We start from the raw sequence: 14,254 nt of genomic DNA on the forward strand, positions 1-14,254 counted from the left end.
TCTGTGCCAGAAGTTACAAGGAAGCTCACTGACAGTTCTCATTTTCGCTCTTCTCACTTGCCCTGTGCCAATAGGATTTTGCATTCATTTTTCCAGTTCAAGTTAAATAGCTGTTAAATTTAACTTATCTGTAGAAACTAGTGCGGAGAAACTAGTTCCTACCAATGTGTTAGTTATTTTCAGATTATTGAGAAACTCTCAGTTACCAGTCAGAGGGGTAAGTAGTTTGAATGGGAGAGAAATGTGATCCAGAAAAGATCACAAAGCAGCCTCAGTTTTTGGATCTTGTCACTCATGTTTGAGGAAATAATTATAATTATATATGTATATATATATATATATATATATATATAATGGTGTAAAAGGCCAAGGGAGGAGAGAGGCAGCAGCTCCATGCTATAATGAACTAAGGAACTGTAAACACAGAAGGCATCTGGAGGTACTTATTATTCTTGATGCAACAGAGCTGAAAACACTTTGAGTAGTTTAAGATCACCATCTAAGTTTTGAAATTTCCTAAAAAAAACTCCCATAATACAGGCTATTTTTTTCCAGTGGAATCTAACATTACAGATGTAGCTATTATACATTAAGATACAATAAAGTGTTTGAGGATCTAGAAGAAATCCTCTCCCTATCCAAAACTGGTTTTGCTCAATACACCTCAGTTATAGAAAAAAAAAGAAAAAAAAAGAGAGACTACCCAATTTTCACCTTAGATGAAAAGTTGTGGGTTCTCAAAAGAAATAGAAGCAAGTCTCTGATATGAGTTCACATCAGAGGGGTCTCACAGTCCTTCCTTAGATGCTGTGCTCTGCAGGAGACAGCTTTCGCTGGTGGGGAAAGCTCTGAGAGTTGAATTCAGCGCAGTTAAAGCACTTTGTGCTTCTGCTATTGGGTGAGACATCAGAGATTCACTCTATTACACATACTGTATACACAGTCCTAACCTTTTACTTTCTACGTATTAAGTCCAGAACTATTTAAGTGGCTATTTACACCACACTCTTCTGCCAGAACAAACTTTCCCATCTACTTTCTAAACAAAAAGATCAGCACAACAGCATTACCTCAAATTACTATTTCTTTGAAAAAGCTTTGCTAGGGTAAACAACCTTGCAAATTTCTGGTTTGCCACTTCCCTATCTTGACTAGTGCTCAAAAGAGGTGTTGTATCTGCCTGTCACCACCTTCTGAAACTCTACCTTGCAATTACCAGTAACTTCACTGTTTTACTTCCCCAAACTGAGGCATGCTAAAGCAAGTTGGATTTATAAGTCATCAGAACTGTCTCAAAATTAGCTCTCTTCACATTAGAATAGACACTGAGGCACGATTCTGCATTGTGCAAACCCTCATGATCTCAGAGTAAGTGAAACAGTTGCTTTGGGCAAAATGAACCCTGTCACCTTCATCTGGAAAACATGTCAGACTTTTGAGGGTTAAAAACAGTACAGTGCTAGGTCAGGGAAACAGGAAGAAGAGTGGATCTTCTTAACTCTCTGGAGGAACAAACAACAGGGACTCCAGCTGAGACCAAATTTTCCACGTTTGCTATTCAGTCCTCTCCCTTTACTAGACACTTCGTTTTGGTCTGAGTGAGGTGGTAGCAGCCAATGATCCCAGAAGAAAATGACCAGATTCAACAGTCAGTCATTAGGCCTCAGCCTACTGGAGGCCATATGCTCATGAGTTAGGAAAGCAAGATGTCAAAAACCTCAGAACAACTCATCACACTTGAAAATATGTTCCCATGAATTTTCAAGCATGTAGAAAAACACCAGGTGGAGGGCCTTCCTGCCGAATAGGAGTCATGTTCTACTTCAGCAACACCCTTATATATTTAAAAAAAAAAAAAAAATTGCTTCAGTTTACTTCAGAAACAGAAAGATACTGCCACTCTAACACAATTTAATATATGCCCAACAGAATTCCTATAAGTAATTCTAAGAAAGTAAAGAATGCAAGCAGCTAGAAAACACCAAAGCTCTGTTTTCATGCTCTCAAACTGTATAGGTAACATTTTCTGTGTACCTTTCTCTAGAACATTCACTACAGTGAGGCAGAATTTTTAAGGGTGACAAAAACATATTTTTGCACTGATATATACCACACAACAACAGCGATGTTAAAAAAAAAAAAAGACAAGAAAAATAGATGATAAATTATCACAGAAATGGTACTGCAGCTACTATCCCAATCCTTACCTTTCAGAGTTGCTTTCTTAAGTACCTTCATAGCATAAAGCTGACCTGCATCAGATCCTTTAATCTTCCTCACTAGAAATACCTGTAAAAAAGCAGACATCTTGTGTAAAAGGGGAACGAGCTTTTAGTTACAAGGCTTGCTGTATTTGATGGAGGAACAAATACTAAGATTCAGGAATTCCAATGAAAACTCTTAGCTGAAAGTACTTCATATATTTCACCTGCAATTTGCTGAGCTAGCTCTAGAAAGCTTCAGTTTTAAGCCTTTACTCCCTCACAAAGAAAATATGTTTGACGTTATTAATAGCCCTTTCACATTCAGTTAAAGATGAGTGAATAGTCGTAAACAATGTGTGCACATTTCTTCATATTCTGAACAGCTTTACATGAAAAAAAAGCAATGTATCATTGTACTTAGGAATGTGTAGTTTCTTAAAATTATTTTTATCAATTAAATTAAGGAGAAAAAACAAATTAGTATAATTTATGTCCTAAGTCATGAGTGATGACTAACCTAGGATGTCACTGAAGCAAAAACTTCATACAGCTGGAAGTCTGTTCAAGCATACTTAACAAAAGGTAGAACCATTTTCATTGACAAATACACTATTATAATAAAGGCAGCTTTCCTTGCTACAGTCTCCCATGTTACATCTTTTGGTGTAAATTTTTAAATTGGAATAATATACAATTGTAGCTAAAATTCTGATTTACTGCTGTTATTGTTCTTGTTTTACTCCATACATCTATTACTTCTTGTCTGACTGGAGCGCATTTTTGTTCTGGTTTTTTATTATTATTATGTATTTTTAAGGGTGTTCCAGTATTAATATTTGAAAATAAAAGAAAGAAATAATTTAGTTGATTCCTAGGGCTCACTCTGCTGAAATCGTAACCACCAAACGACAGTGGCTCAGTTGTTATTTCAGCACCTTTGCTACTGGACAGAAGCCATAAGTAAAGCCAAATGCAAAATGAGCTACAAGTCCACGTACAAAGCATATACTTATAAATACATGAATTAACAAAGGCTAGCTGAAATAATTTTACTGAAGAATATCTACTTAGATTACAAAAATCTGTGGAAATTGTTTTAATTCATCACTTGTTCAGGAGTTATGCAGCATTTCCACCACCCAAAACATAAAAAGCCAAAGAAAAAAAAAGAAAGGAGGAAATCTGTTCTTAGCACATTATTTGCAAGTTGAAAGACACTTCCTCCAGAAAAAAAATAAATCTGTAAACAGATTAAAATTTTCTCAAACACCCTTTGAGAAAAGGGTCATGGGGAGAGATAACAACTTTTAACAGTCACCTAAAGCATCTGGGAAAAAAAAAAAAAAGGTAAAAAAAAAAAAGTTTTAAAAAAGAAGGTAAATTCTTTCCAAACACCTTGAGCAGGGCTCTTACATCTGTACATCATCATAGCTACAACACTTCTGTGATACGATCTGATACATTTTTTGTGAGCCTTTCATTCTCAAGATATTTCCTGTGCATGTGAGATATGCACAGTTCTTCAGCTGAGCTGCCCTGACTGGCTGAGATCAGGCACATGTTGCTTGTTCCCATCTCCTGTTTCCTAGTCTGATGAACACACAAGTACCTCCGGTACTCACAACTGCAGAAACAAATTATGAAATCTGGATGCAACATAAGACTTTCTGAAGTGTTTTTCATTAACATTCATGATAAATTAAGCTCAGCTGCTCCAGTATTAACAGGAAGTCAACTAATTCAGAAGTTCAGCTACAGCTAGAGAGAGAAATGTTGGGATAGTCATAAAGCAAGTTTGCCCCAACATCAGATTTTAATCTTTAATAATACTGTGTATAAATGGTAATGGAATCCAACCTCACCCCCACCCCCCAAGCAAACAACAACAAACTAAAACCAATCCCAAACCCTTAAGATAATGATTTTAAAACGTACAGAACATACAACAGCACAGCATGCTGCATCTGCAGAAATATTAGGCTGCAGTTCAAGAAATGCATTACCTGCCATGTAAAGCTAGTAATACCCCTATTGCTGTAATAAGCAAAATTATCAATTTATGTTACTAGTCACTAGTCAGTTGTTCTCTGTTGCATGGCATAGGGCACTTGGTCTGCATTCCCTCCAAAACAGATGAGTCAAGAACAGTGTGTGCTGTTTCAGAGAAAATTAAAATAATTATCAAACCAAAAAGGAAACAGGACAAATTAAAATGCATTGTATTGCAAAATGGAGTTTGCATCCCAATTATTCTTAAAGGTATAGTCTTGATAGTACTTGAGACTATTGAGTGGTCCTAGAGTACTTACCAGACTGTTTATTTTAGCTATATAATACTAGTTTGCCAGAATAGCACAGGCATGTGCCTGAAAATGACTTTCAATTGTCTAGTTTTATATGCATGCAAACACCTCAGGTTATGAATAACTAAATGTATTGATAGAACTACTAAAAGTTCCTTAGCTGGAGTAATGGGTACATCACCAAATCCCAACCCAGAAACCTAAGCAAGTGCTGTGGCTTTCAACAGAGTTGAGCATACTCCCTCTGAAACCAAAGGCATATTCTTTAATCCTGCAGGAAATTATTTAGGTGATTTTTGCTCCCTAGGTAAACAACTTGAAAAACAGCAGATTTGCATCCCTTACAGATTTGATCAGCTGAAATACCGAAGTGATGAAAATTTAGGTGACTGGGGACTGCATAAGAAACACTGAACAGACTTCCTTCCTCTGTGTCTTTGCTGCTCTGGTGAGTTTATTGACCTGTTTCACATAAGATACTAAAAGTGACTTGTAATCACGCACAACTTCAGACAGGTATGATGTCCACACACCCACATTCTGATTCTGCAGTGATTTCAGTGGAGCATGCCCCAGAAATCAGACCTCCTTTTGGGAAGCGGTGGCAGAGAATAAACTTTTTGCTTATACAATGCCTAAAACTAGAATGCCAACTTGGACAGATAATACCAAAAACACATCAGCACAATCTAAGATAGCCAGTGAACCATTTCTAAAATATTTACTGCACAGGTATGAAAACTGGCCATACTGCTTCTTTTACTTTCAAAGAAGAGATTTTGTTCTCTTGTACTTCTCCTCCTTGTAGTAAATCACAGAAGAAATCTAATTCTGAGTTGTTTTATTTCTCACATTTCTTTAACATTCAAAACTCGAATATCATTATAGTGCTCTCAAGCAATTCTGTAGAGCAAAACTTGGTAGTGAATGCTAACTCTTCTGATTTCTCTCATCTCAGAGATCTTCTAACAGCCTTACTTATCAATACAGTTCTGGAATACTCAGAAAGCTACTAAGTACTCCCCAAATAGCTTTATTTGTCAATAAAACTGAAGATCCTGATTCATTGTCATGGTGCTCAGCTTTGTGCTGGGTGCCTCAGCAGATTTTAGGTATGAGCCAGTTCTTCAAGTCAGCTGGAATGATCCACCTCTGAAGGCTGAGAAATTATAAATATATATATATACACACACACATATATATATATATACACATATATATGTATTTAAAATGGTAAGGACTTCCATGTCTAGTCTAAATTGGGCTCACCATTCTGCAAATTACAAAGTCTTATTTAGTTAAGCCATAGAAAGAATTTAACACTGAATTGAGTCCTCCCTCTTTCTCTGTCTTTCCTTCCTATTCTTAATTGCAAATGACATATCCTGTTGAAGAAGAAACACCTTTGGGATTAAGCAAAGTCTTGGACTTAAGATTAAAAAAAAATTGTTTCTCGATAACTTAGCTTGTGGTTGTAAAAGTAGGCAATTTTTTAAATAGAAATGCTTTATATATGTAGTATACATATATATACACTTGCATAAACACTCAGCAATTAATTGCATTAGGAAACAGATCTTAGTTGTGGGCAATAAAATCAAACTGAAAATGAATACATTGTTTGCTGGTTAACAAATGAAAGCTTGCAACTATGAACTGCTTTACATCTCATCGTTAGAAAGAGGTATTTCTCAAAAAATCACTGTGAGGTAACCAGCAGGGTGAGTGATAGGGACTTCAAAATATGCCTGGCAGAAATTGGGAAGCAGACATCTTTAAGCCTTTGAACATTCTTACCGCTAAGCAGCAGTAGTATGCTCACCTCCTTAGTGGATAGCTCAGAAAGAAGAAGAGGAGTCTAACTTCATAAACAGTGTTGCTCATTAGTGCTCACTTGTGCTCATTAGTTTGGGTCCAGAGCTATAAGCTTCCTAAACTGTTTTATATACAGGAATCCAGCAAAAGACAAAAGTGCTATTAAAATGACAGAAGAGATTTGGATTTGCTTATCTGCTTTTACAATATAATTTATATACAAACAGTGGTACCAGTGTAAATGAACTCAGAGAAAGGACATGACATTTTTAGTGTTGCTCTAGGTGATTAGATGGCATTAAAAATTACCTTTCCATATGAACCTTGTCCTAATACTTTCAGCAGCTCAAACTGAGAAGGATCTGCTTTTTCAAAACCTTCCTTCACATGATGACTGATGTCTATTTCCTTCACTATACCTTCTTCCTGAAAAAGAAAGAAAGAAACAAACAAAATAATAAAAAATCCCAAATCAGAACTGTTATCCTAAGGAAACATTTTGTTTATTAAAATTGCATCTTCTCTGACGCTACAATCATATATGAAATCTTGAAAAATGAACCAAATGCTTGTCCAAACATTCCATGTGCATGTAAGGAGAAGGAGATGGTCATGGGTTAGATATCAGGACATCTAGGCTTGCTCCTTCTGTTTATTAAATATCAAAATTATATCTAAATAAAGATAAAGCAAATTGAAACAGAAACACACTGTAGAGCTTTGTGCACATCACAGACCTTGCTAACAGTGACATGTACCCACATCAATATACAGAGGCTCCAGCACACTTCTCTCCACATAATTCCTAACTCTTGCTCATAACATCGTTTAAACCCACCTTAAAAAGTGAAGCTCACTTGAGTCTCAAGCAGCAATTCTTCTTATGAGTAAGCAATAAAGAAAAGGCATTGTTAAAAATGGCTCTTCCTATTTACCTTGAAGAAGGGAAAGTTACTACCAGTAACCTTCTAAATAAACAACAAAGATCTAGATGTGAAATCGAGGTGGTGGGAAGAAGAATAGTGAACATAAGAAACCAGCTGAACTAGGACTTTTACCTTGCAAGCTGTAACACAACATATTCGTTTGAGTTGTTTGTTTTATGTTATTATGGCATGTTCCTCTAAAAAGAGAATGACTGGGTCATGTGAGACCCAGAGGGACTATGCAGAGTTTGCAGCAACCCAGAAAGTCATTGAGCTGAAAAGAAACCTGCAAAAAATAACTTATCTTCAAGGACAAAGTAGTGAGGGAAGATGCTACTTATATACTTTCTTATTTCTGAAGTGTACTGTACACCTGAATTTGATTTTTTTTTTTCTGTTCAAACTACTTGTTCTAACTTCTGAACAAATGGAACATGGATTTTGAGTACAATTTTTTGGTTTGTTTCATTTCCCAGATTTAAGTGAATTGCTCACTTAGGAATAGGCTTGAATATTTCTGCACCTACCAGAAATTATTGAAATCTCATACATGTTACTTTTAGATGGATTTTTTTTTTTCTCAAGAAAATATCTTGATGAAAGCTATAAATATATTTGTAAAGTTTTTCTCTCTTCTTAAACTAAATGTGGAAAAAATAGCATCCTAAAATGAAAACGCATTCCCAAATAATTTGGCCATTGGGCCTTGAAACACATTCACGAAACACATCATTTGGCCATGAAACACATTCATTTACTAAACAAAAGTGATTTACCTCTCCCCCAAGAAAATTATCACTTTTTACTGGCTGTAATAACACTTCCAATGCATGACTAGTATTACTCTAATTGCTCTGCATACTACAGCTTCATCCTTTCTCTTCCCTTCTCTGCCTCCTTACACTCATGTGCTTTGGAACAGGGACTATATCCTCTTCTTGGTTTGGAAAGCTTCCTGTACTTTGTGCATGCTCCCGGAATCATGGAAAATAATCATCATCCGACAGCAACTATTTTTTCTGATCCTAATTTCTCTAGTTCAAGTGATTTGTATGAAAGGAAATGCTTGAAACCAACAACCAATTTTCATAGAGAGATTTAAAGGTTTTCTAAGTATATAGCTGCCAGGATCCTCTTGTTTTTCTGGTTTTAATTACTGTGTGAGACTGAGTATCTTTCTGATTTTAAAAAAATCATTATTTCTTTTTTTTTTTTTTCTGTATGAGAGAAACAATAGTGAACTAAAACAGATTTGATATCGCTGTATTAGCTCTGTTTCTTAAGGAAACCAGGTATTACAAACATGGTGTAATCAAAGCCTCCATCAAGTTCTGAAGTGAAGAGCTTTCATACTGAGGGATGTGCATTTTACATAAACTGCCTGCAGCCAAGAGACTTGCACTCTGTTAAGAACATTATTTTGAGCTAAGCCTGCCCTACCACACTACAGTTTTAGTAAAGTATCTGGGCTGCCTGGATCACTAGCCATTGTACTCATAAAGGCTAAAAATTACTCCCTGTATAGTCAGGCTTCTGCCCTGATTCATCACCTTTTACTCTGTATAACAGACCTTGTATGCTTGGGAGTTTACTCTCCATTGACCATAAGCAGAATCCGGGAGGACTGGCTTTCACAGGCCAACCTCTGCATTTGTACAACCCCCTGAAAATGATCGTATTATGAAAAAACTGAAAGATTTTTCTCTCTAGTTAGTGCAGCTAGAATGCACTTGGTCATCATTTCAGGATTTTGCCCATCTCAGCCCATAAGCACAGCACAGCAAGGACCATCAGTCAGAACCAGACGAAGTAGTAGGTGGATCTAAATTTCACAATATATTTAGGAGATGAAGCTCTACCAAAAAAAAAAAAAAAAAAAAAAGAAACTCCATTTTTATGTACACTGTCTTCCTCAGATTTACTTTTCCTCTGAGGTAAAATTTTGATCTCAACAACCGTGGATGAGATCTACCACCTGAGGGAAACATTAATAACCTGTTTAATTCTGGAAGGCTGCATTTCCACCTGAACCATGGAGATATTTCAGTTACGTTTACAGGTTTAAATGATGAGAGAGTTTCAATTTATCCATTCAGATTAGTCACCGAAGTCACAGGCCTTTAACCATAAGCATATTTCTCATTGTACTATTAAATTCAATATAACTTTAGTTCAATGCATTTAGTTACAGGATTATATTGGGAGTATTAAGGTAATGACAATTCAGCTTGCTTGAAGGTTGCTCAAAACATTCTAGCATAATTATTTCATAACTTGCAATAAAAACAATACTTTAATTTCATGTGCATTTAATTAAACCTCAAAAATATTACTAAACAGAACAGGGCTAAATACAACCTTAACCGTGTTTTATCAGAAAAGCTCTGATTTTAAAGATTGGAAAAGGGCTGTTGATTACATGACTTAGCAGAAATACAGAAATGTTGGTTAGAAGGAACTTTTGGAGGTAATCTGGTCCAACACTCCTGCTCAGACTATCACTGACACTTGATCAGGCCAGCTGGTTTTTGTCCACTGTAGTTCTCAGTGCCTCAAACAATGACGCTTGAGCCACTTCCTGTGAAAGGTTATTCTTCGATTTGCCTGGCTCAGAAATGCCCACAATCATGTCAAGCTGCCTGCTCCACAGGCTCTTAGGAGGAAGCAGGATATTTTTCTAGGAAGGCAGGATTTCCTGTGGTCTCCTCACTAGGAAGGGGCAACAAAGCACCACTGAAGAAAAGCATGCCAGACTGCTCCTTTTGTCACCAGTCATCACTACAGTGGCATTACTTGTGAGCTGCCCAAGGGACAGCTGTTATTTTAGCTGGTACAACAAATCTGCCTCCCACTAGAGCAAAAAGCAAAACTTCACTACATGAGACTCAACACAGGCACAGTCCCTTTAAGGAAATATATTCCAACGTGTTGTGTTTCTGGCTCCCTGACGTTGGGATGAGGTATTTTAAGTTCAGGCAGTTACAAGACTCCCGCAGCTGAAAAACTTCCATTTTCCCACAACATCCGAAGACTTATAGGTGGCGAATGCCTTTACCTCTACTCAGAATCAATGAAGGAGCTGGTGGTCCTTATCACACTGTTAACTATTTCCTCTAAGAGACCACCAACACCAGACACTCCTGTTTTCATAGAAGCATCAGCATGAGGATTGTCTTGCTAGATCTGCTCAGGAAATGTAACTTGCTGGCACTATGTAGAGGGGAAGGAAGAAAGGAGAAGGAAATGCAAGACAAAGCACTGGTCTTAGAAATGCTCCTAGCTGAGCTTCCACATGGCATGCAAACATACTTCAGAAAGAGTCACAGCAGTCTAAATTAGTTCTAGTTCTGGAAGGGAATATGTTCCCAAAGAGATGCTAAAAGGACTTTTGTTTCTCGGTGTGATTAGCATTCAGATAGACAGGTGTGATCTTGACAAGTAGGACACAAGGTATAAAGGCACCTGAAGGTACCCTAATTAGTCTAACAATGCTAAGCTCATTCCTGAGCTGTTCAATTTCTTTGAGTAGATTTCCATAACATAAGTAGTTGCTAGAAAATTGTCACTGATATTTGTCTAGAGTTATTCAAATAGCTTTTTTTTCCTTTTTTTTTTTTTCCTCCTCTTGTCTAGAAACCAATGCTTCAAGTAAAGCTCACTGAAGAAGAATTCAAGGGTTATCAGTGCCAGACCTTCAGTTTCCCTTGCATGGATGCTGATATTCTTATCACTCTTCCTAGGGAATAAAAAATAATAAAAACAACAAAAAAAATAATATTGGTTCCCTTTTAATATTCTTACTTGGATTTTCCCCTATCATTCCCAAGATAGAATGTGGGATAACTTTTGTCAGGTACAGAATGAAAATCCAAACTAGCAGAGCACAAGTACTGTGGGCTTATCACAAAATGGCTGAGGTCGGAAGGGACCTCTGAAGATCTCTCTGCTGTTTTGTTCTCAGTTATATTTTTCCATTGGTCCAGTAATTATAATTTATTTGCATTTGGAACTTGTATTACAACAACCAAACAACCAAACAGAGGCAGGATATTCACACTGCAAACAAAGCCTGGACTTCTGTGCGCAATGAAGAAGCTACTTCAGTGGAGAGAATTTCACTCTGGAAAAAAAACAAAGCAAAACAACCAAAAAATATACCAACAAAAAAAAAACCTCACACAAGCCAATTTCCAAAATGGTTTTGATCAGTGAGTCAAAACTGAATGTTCCACAGTTTGGTCTTGCAACAGCTGTGCACAGCAGCCCAGGCTCTTGCTCCCTGCTGACTTGTCCCGACACTGCATTAGCAGGAATGTTTGACTTGATGAGGCTTAATCTTTTGTAAACTTCTGTAAATATTTATGTTTGCACAAAAAGCATCATCCTGTGACAAAAGTGAGATGGATGTTCTTCGTGGCTCCAAGAAAGCACACAGTAGAGCAGCGCAGATGATGAGAGGGAGGGCAACGACTGCAATACATGATGGAATAGGAATGGAGAGTGATTCCCCCTGCTAATACAAGACAGACCTAATCAGAGCCTGATTATACACTGCATTATTCACTTCAGAGCCCACCCTCCATTTGGTAGAAATTGTGGACAAACTAGTAACCCAGAATTGGAGTGGAAGTGCCTTCTTGATCTCCTTTCCTTTGGGACATAGGAGATCAGAGCCTCTCCTCTTGCCCTGAGACTGCAGACAACATAGCCGCATCTGCTTCAGTGGTTCCTGGAGGCAGCATGGGCAGAGCAAGAGGCAAGTTGCTCCCTCTGGCACTGCTGTCAGCTCACTTCTAAGATTTCCTCATGGAGATCTTGGAGAAAGACATTCACTAGCGCTCAGTGGCTGCCAGGGAGTGACCACAGAGGACTCTTCCAATTGCCAGAATATCTTCTGACTCACTGTCACGTGCCTGAGCAGGACCGGGAAGTGCAGGGCTATAGCACTGAGAAACAAAAAGGCATGTGGAAGTACAGGCCTTCCAGGAGAGTAGCTCTTTTCAGCTGTACAGCCTCTAACCTTGCCTGCTTCATGGCCTCCCAGCAACCCTCCCATGGGTTTCTGAAAGAGAGGAGCTAAGGTCATCCTCAAACCCAGAGACCACCTTAATTATGCACAATATATTTCTACATAAGCAAAACCTTTCTGTCCCAAGACTTTCTGAAGAGGTGTGAAACAGCTGGAGATGGTGTCATTCCAGAACGAGCTGCCTTTGGCAATGGACAATCTTCTGCATTTGTATCACATGGGAGGGAAGATGTGATGCTAATGTAAGATGATTATTGTTTTTCAAAACCAGTAGGACAGGATTCTGATTTCTAATCCTTGCCTGGCCACCCCAACAACTTGCACAAGATCAAAACTGTCACACAGATCTGGCTGTAAAAAAGGGCAATTTTCTGATAAAAACATGTGCAATTTGATTTGCAGGTTCTCCAGTCTTCAGGTCTGTTGGGTTTGCATGCTTTAGGGCCTGATGTTAATGAAGAAATGAATGGAAATGTGGCAAAAGGAAATGATAATAATCCTAAAGAGAAGTTATTTCTGTTCCAGAGAATCATTATGAGTCTATAGCATATGCTCCAGATATAGACTTTATTTTGTTACCTGTCTTGCCATTTGGCAAGTTACCACCTAATATAAAACCAAATCACAACTATTTAATGTCCAAATATCACAGGCAACACAGCATTCCAAAATGCTATGGTTCTTTAGGAAAGTACATTTAAAACTCTGATATGGGAATAGTTAGAAGAACATATGTCCAACAATGATGAGGCCAGGTTTCCACCTTTGTTTCACAGGTTCTAATCTAGTTCAAGCCACAGGAGAGTAATTTTTGAGAAGACAAAATAGGTTATTCATAATAGTTACAGGAAAATGGGTACAGGAAATGAATTGCTGGCCTGTGTTCAGTTCTTTGAGGACAAGTATTCATGTTAAAAAAAAGCATAGGAGTATTTTCATTAGCCTCTTCTCAAGCCTGTCTCCAGCAGCTGAAGTAAAAATTTTAAAAAAGAAACCTTCCATTTTAAAAGGTTTGTAATCCAAGTTCTGGCTTCTGTTGTGGTCTGCTTAGATGTAAAATGAGCAATACTGTAAATGAGTCTGTTCGTTTTACCTTCTACTATCAAACTAACAATTGCTTTAGCAACAATGTCTTGGTTTTATCAAGTCCTTAGAGAAGTATGTTGAACTCCCTGTGAATTCAGTGGAATTTGTCCCAAGTCCGTGCTTGGACATCAGGTCACCTACCTTCTCAAAAGTAATCTAGAGTTAAATAATGCACAATAGTTATTAGAGAGGTTGGGATTCTTTCAGAGACCTCTCACAGATTTGAATAGAAAGAGTTATCTTTCAAAAGGAATTTCACTAAGAAGGTCAAAACCTAGTGGAAAACAAAAACCTTAGAGAAATTTCAGTGAAGTGCAACACGATCAGTCCCTACTAAATTCAGTAGACATTTTTCCAAAGAGAACATCTATTACACTCCCTTTAGCATCTTTCCAACTCTTTTTGTCCTACGTTTTTTTTTTCCTTCTTTCTTCTCACTAATAAATTTCTTTATATTGGAGGTTCATCTAATATAACACAAACTAAAAGTAAAGAAAGATTTCCAGGAGAATCACAGATATCAAAGACAGAAGCTACAATCTGCTGGATGAATTGGTGAAGGCCATGAGTTGGAGGTTTGAGTATCTGAGTGATTTGGGTTCAATCTTTTGTGCTACCCAACACTTCCTCGGTCTATTTGGTTAATCACTTAGGGTTGGACTTCGCTAAATAAATGCAAGTATTTATGGCACAAGAAACAATATTTTGAACTAAATGTCTAGCTTTACTTTACAGTAAATGGAAGGAAACATGTACTTCATGATAAACAGAGATGGTGCACATTTCTCTGTTGACTATGAAGAAAGCGTAAGATAACTCAATGAAATGGGGGCTTCTGAAGTTGGGTGAGGTGAACTGCCATTTTCTGTAAAAATTTGCAAAACACTTAAG

General features: G+C 37.4%; 1 protein-coding gene across 2 annotated transcripts in view; it reads right to left on the reverse strand.

Moving 5' to 3' along the window:
* RPS6KA2 (ribosomal protein S6 kinase A2) overlaps positions 1-14,254 on the reverse strand; it is a 224,036-nt gene that overhangs the window by 97,600 nt on the left and 112,182 nt on the right. For both annotated transcript variants that reach the window (XM_035539012.2, XM_035539011.2), the window contains exons 2-3: positions 6,632-6,748; positions 2,208-2,289 (exon numbers count right to left, since the gene is read on the reverse strand). In XM_035539012.2, the coding sequence (XP_035394905.1) occupies positions 2,208-2,238 (31 nt within the window). In that variant the 5' untranslated portion in view covers positions 2,239-2,289; positions 6,632-6,748. The remainder of the gene's footprint in view (positions 1-2,207; positions 2,290-6,631; positions 6,749-14,254) is intronic.

The sequence above is a fragment of the Cygnus atratus genome, chromosome 3 (genome assembly GCF_013377495.2).
Source record: "Cygnus atratus isolate AKBS03 ecotype Queensland, Australia chromosome 3, CAtr_DNAZoo_HiC_assembly, whole genome shotgun sequence".
Classification (NCBI taxonomy): domain Eukaryota; kingdom Metazoa; phylum Chordata; class Aves; order Anseriformes; family Anatidae; genus Cygnus; species Cygnus atratus.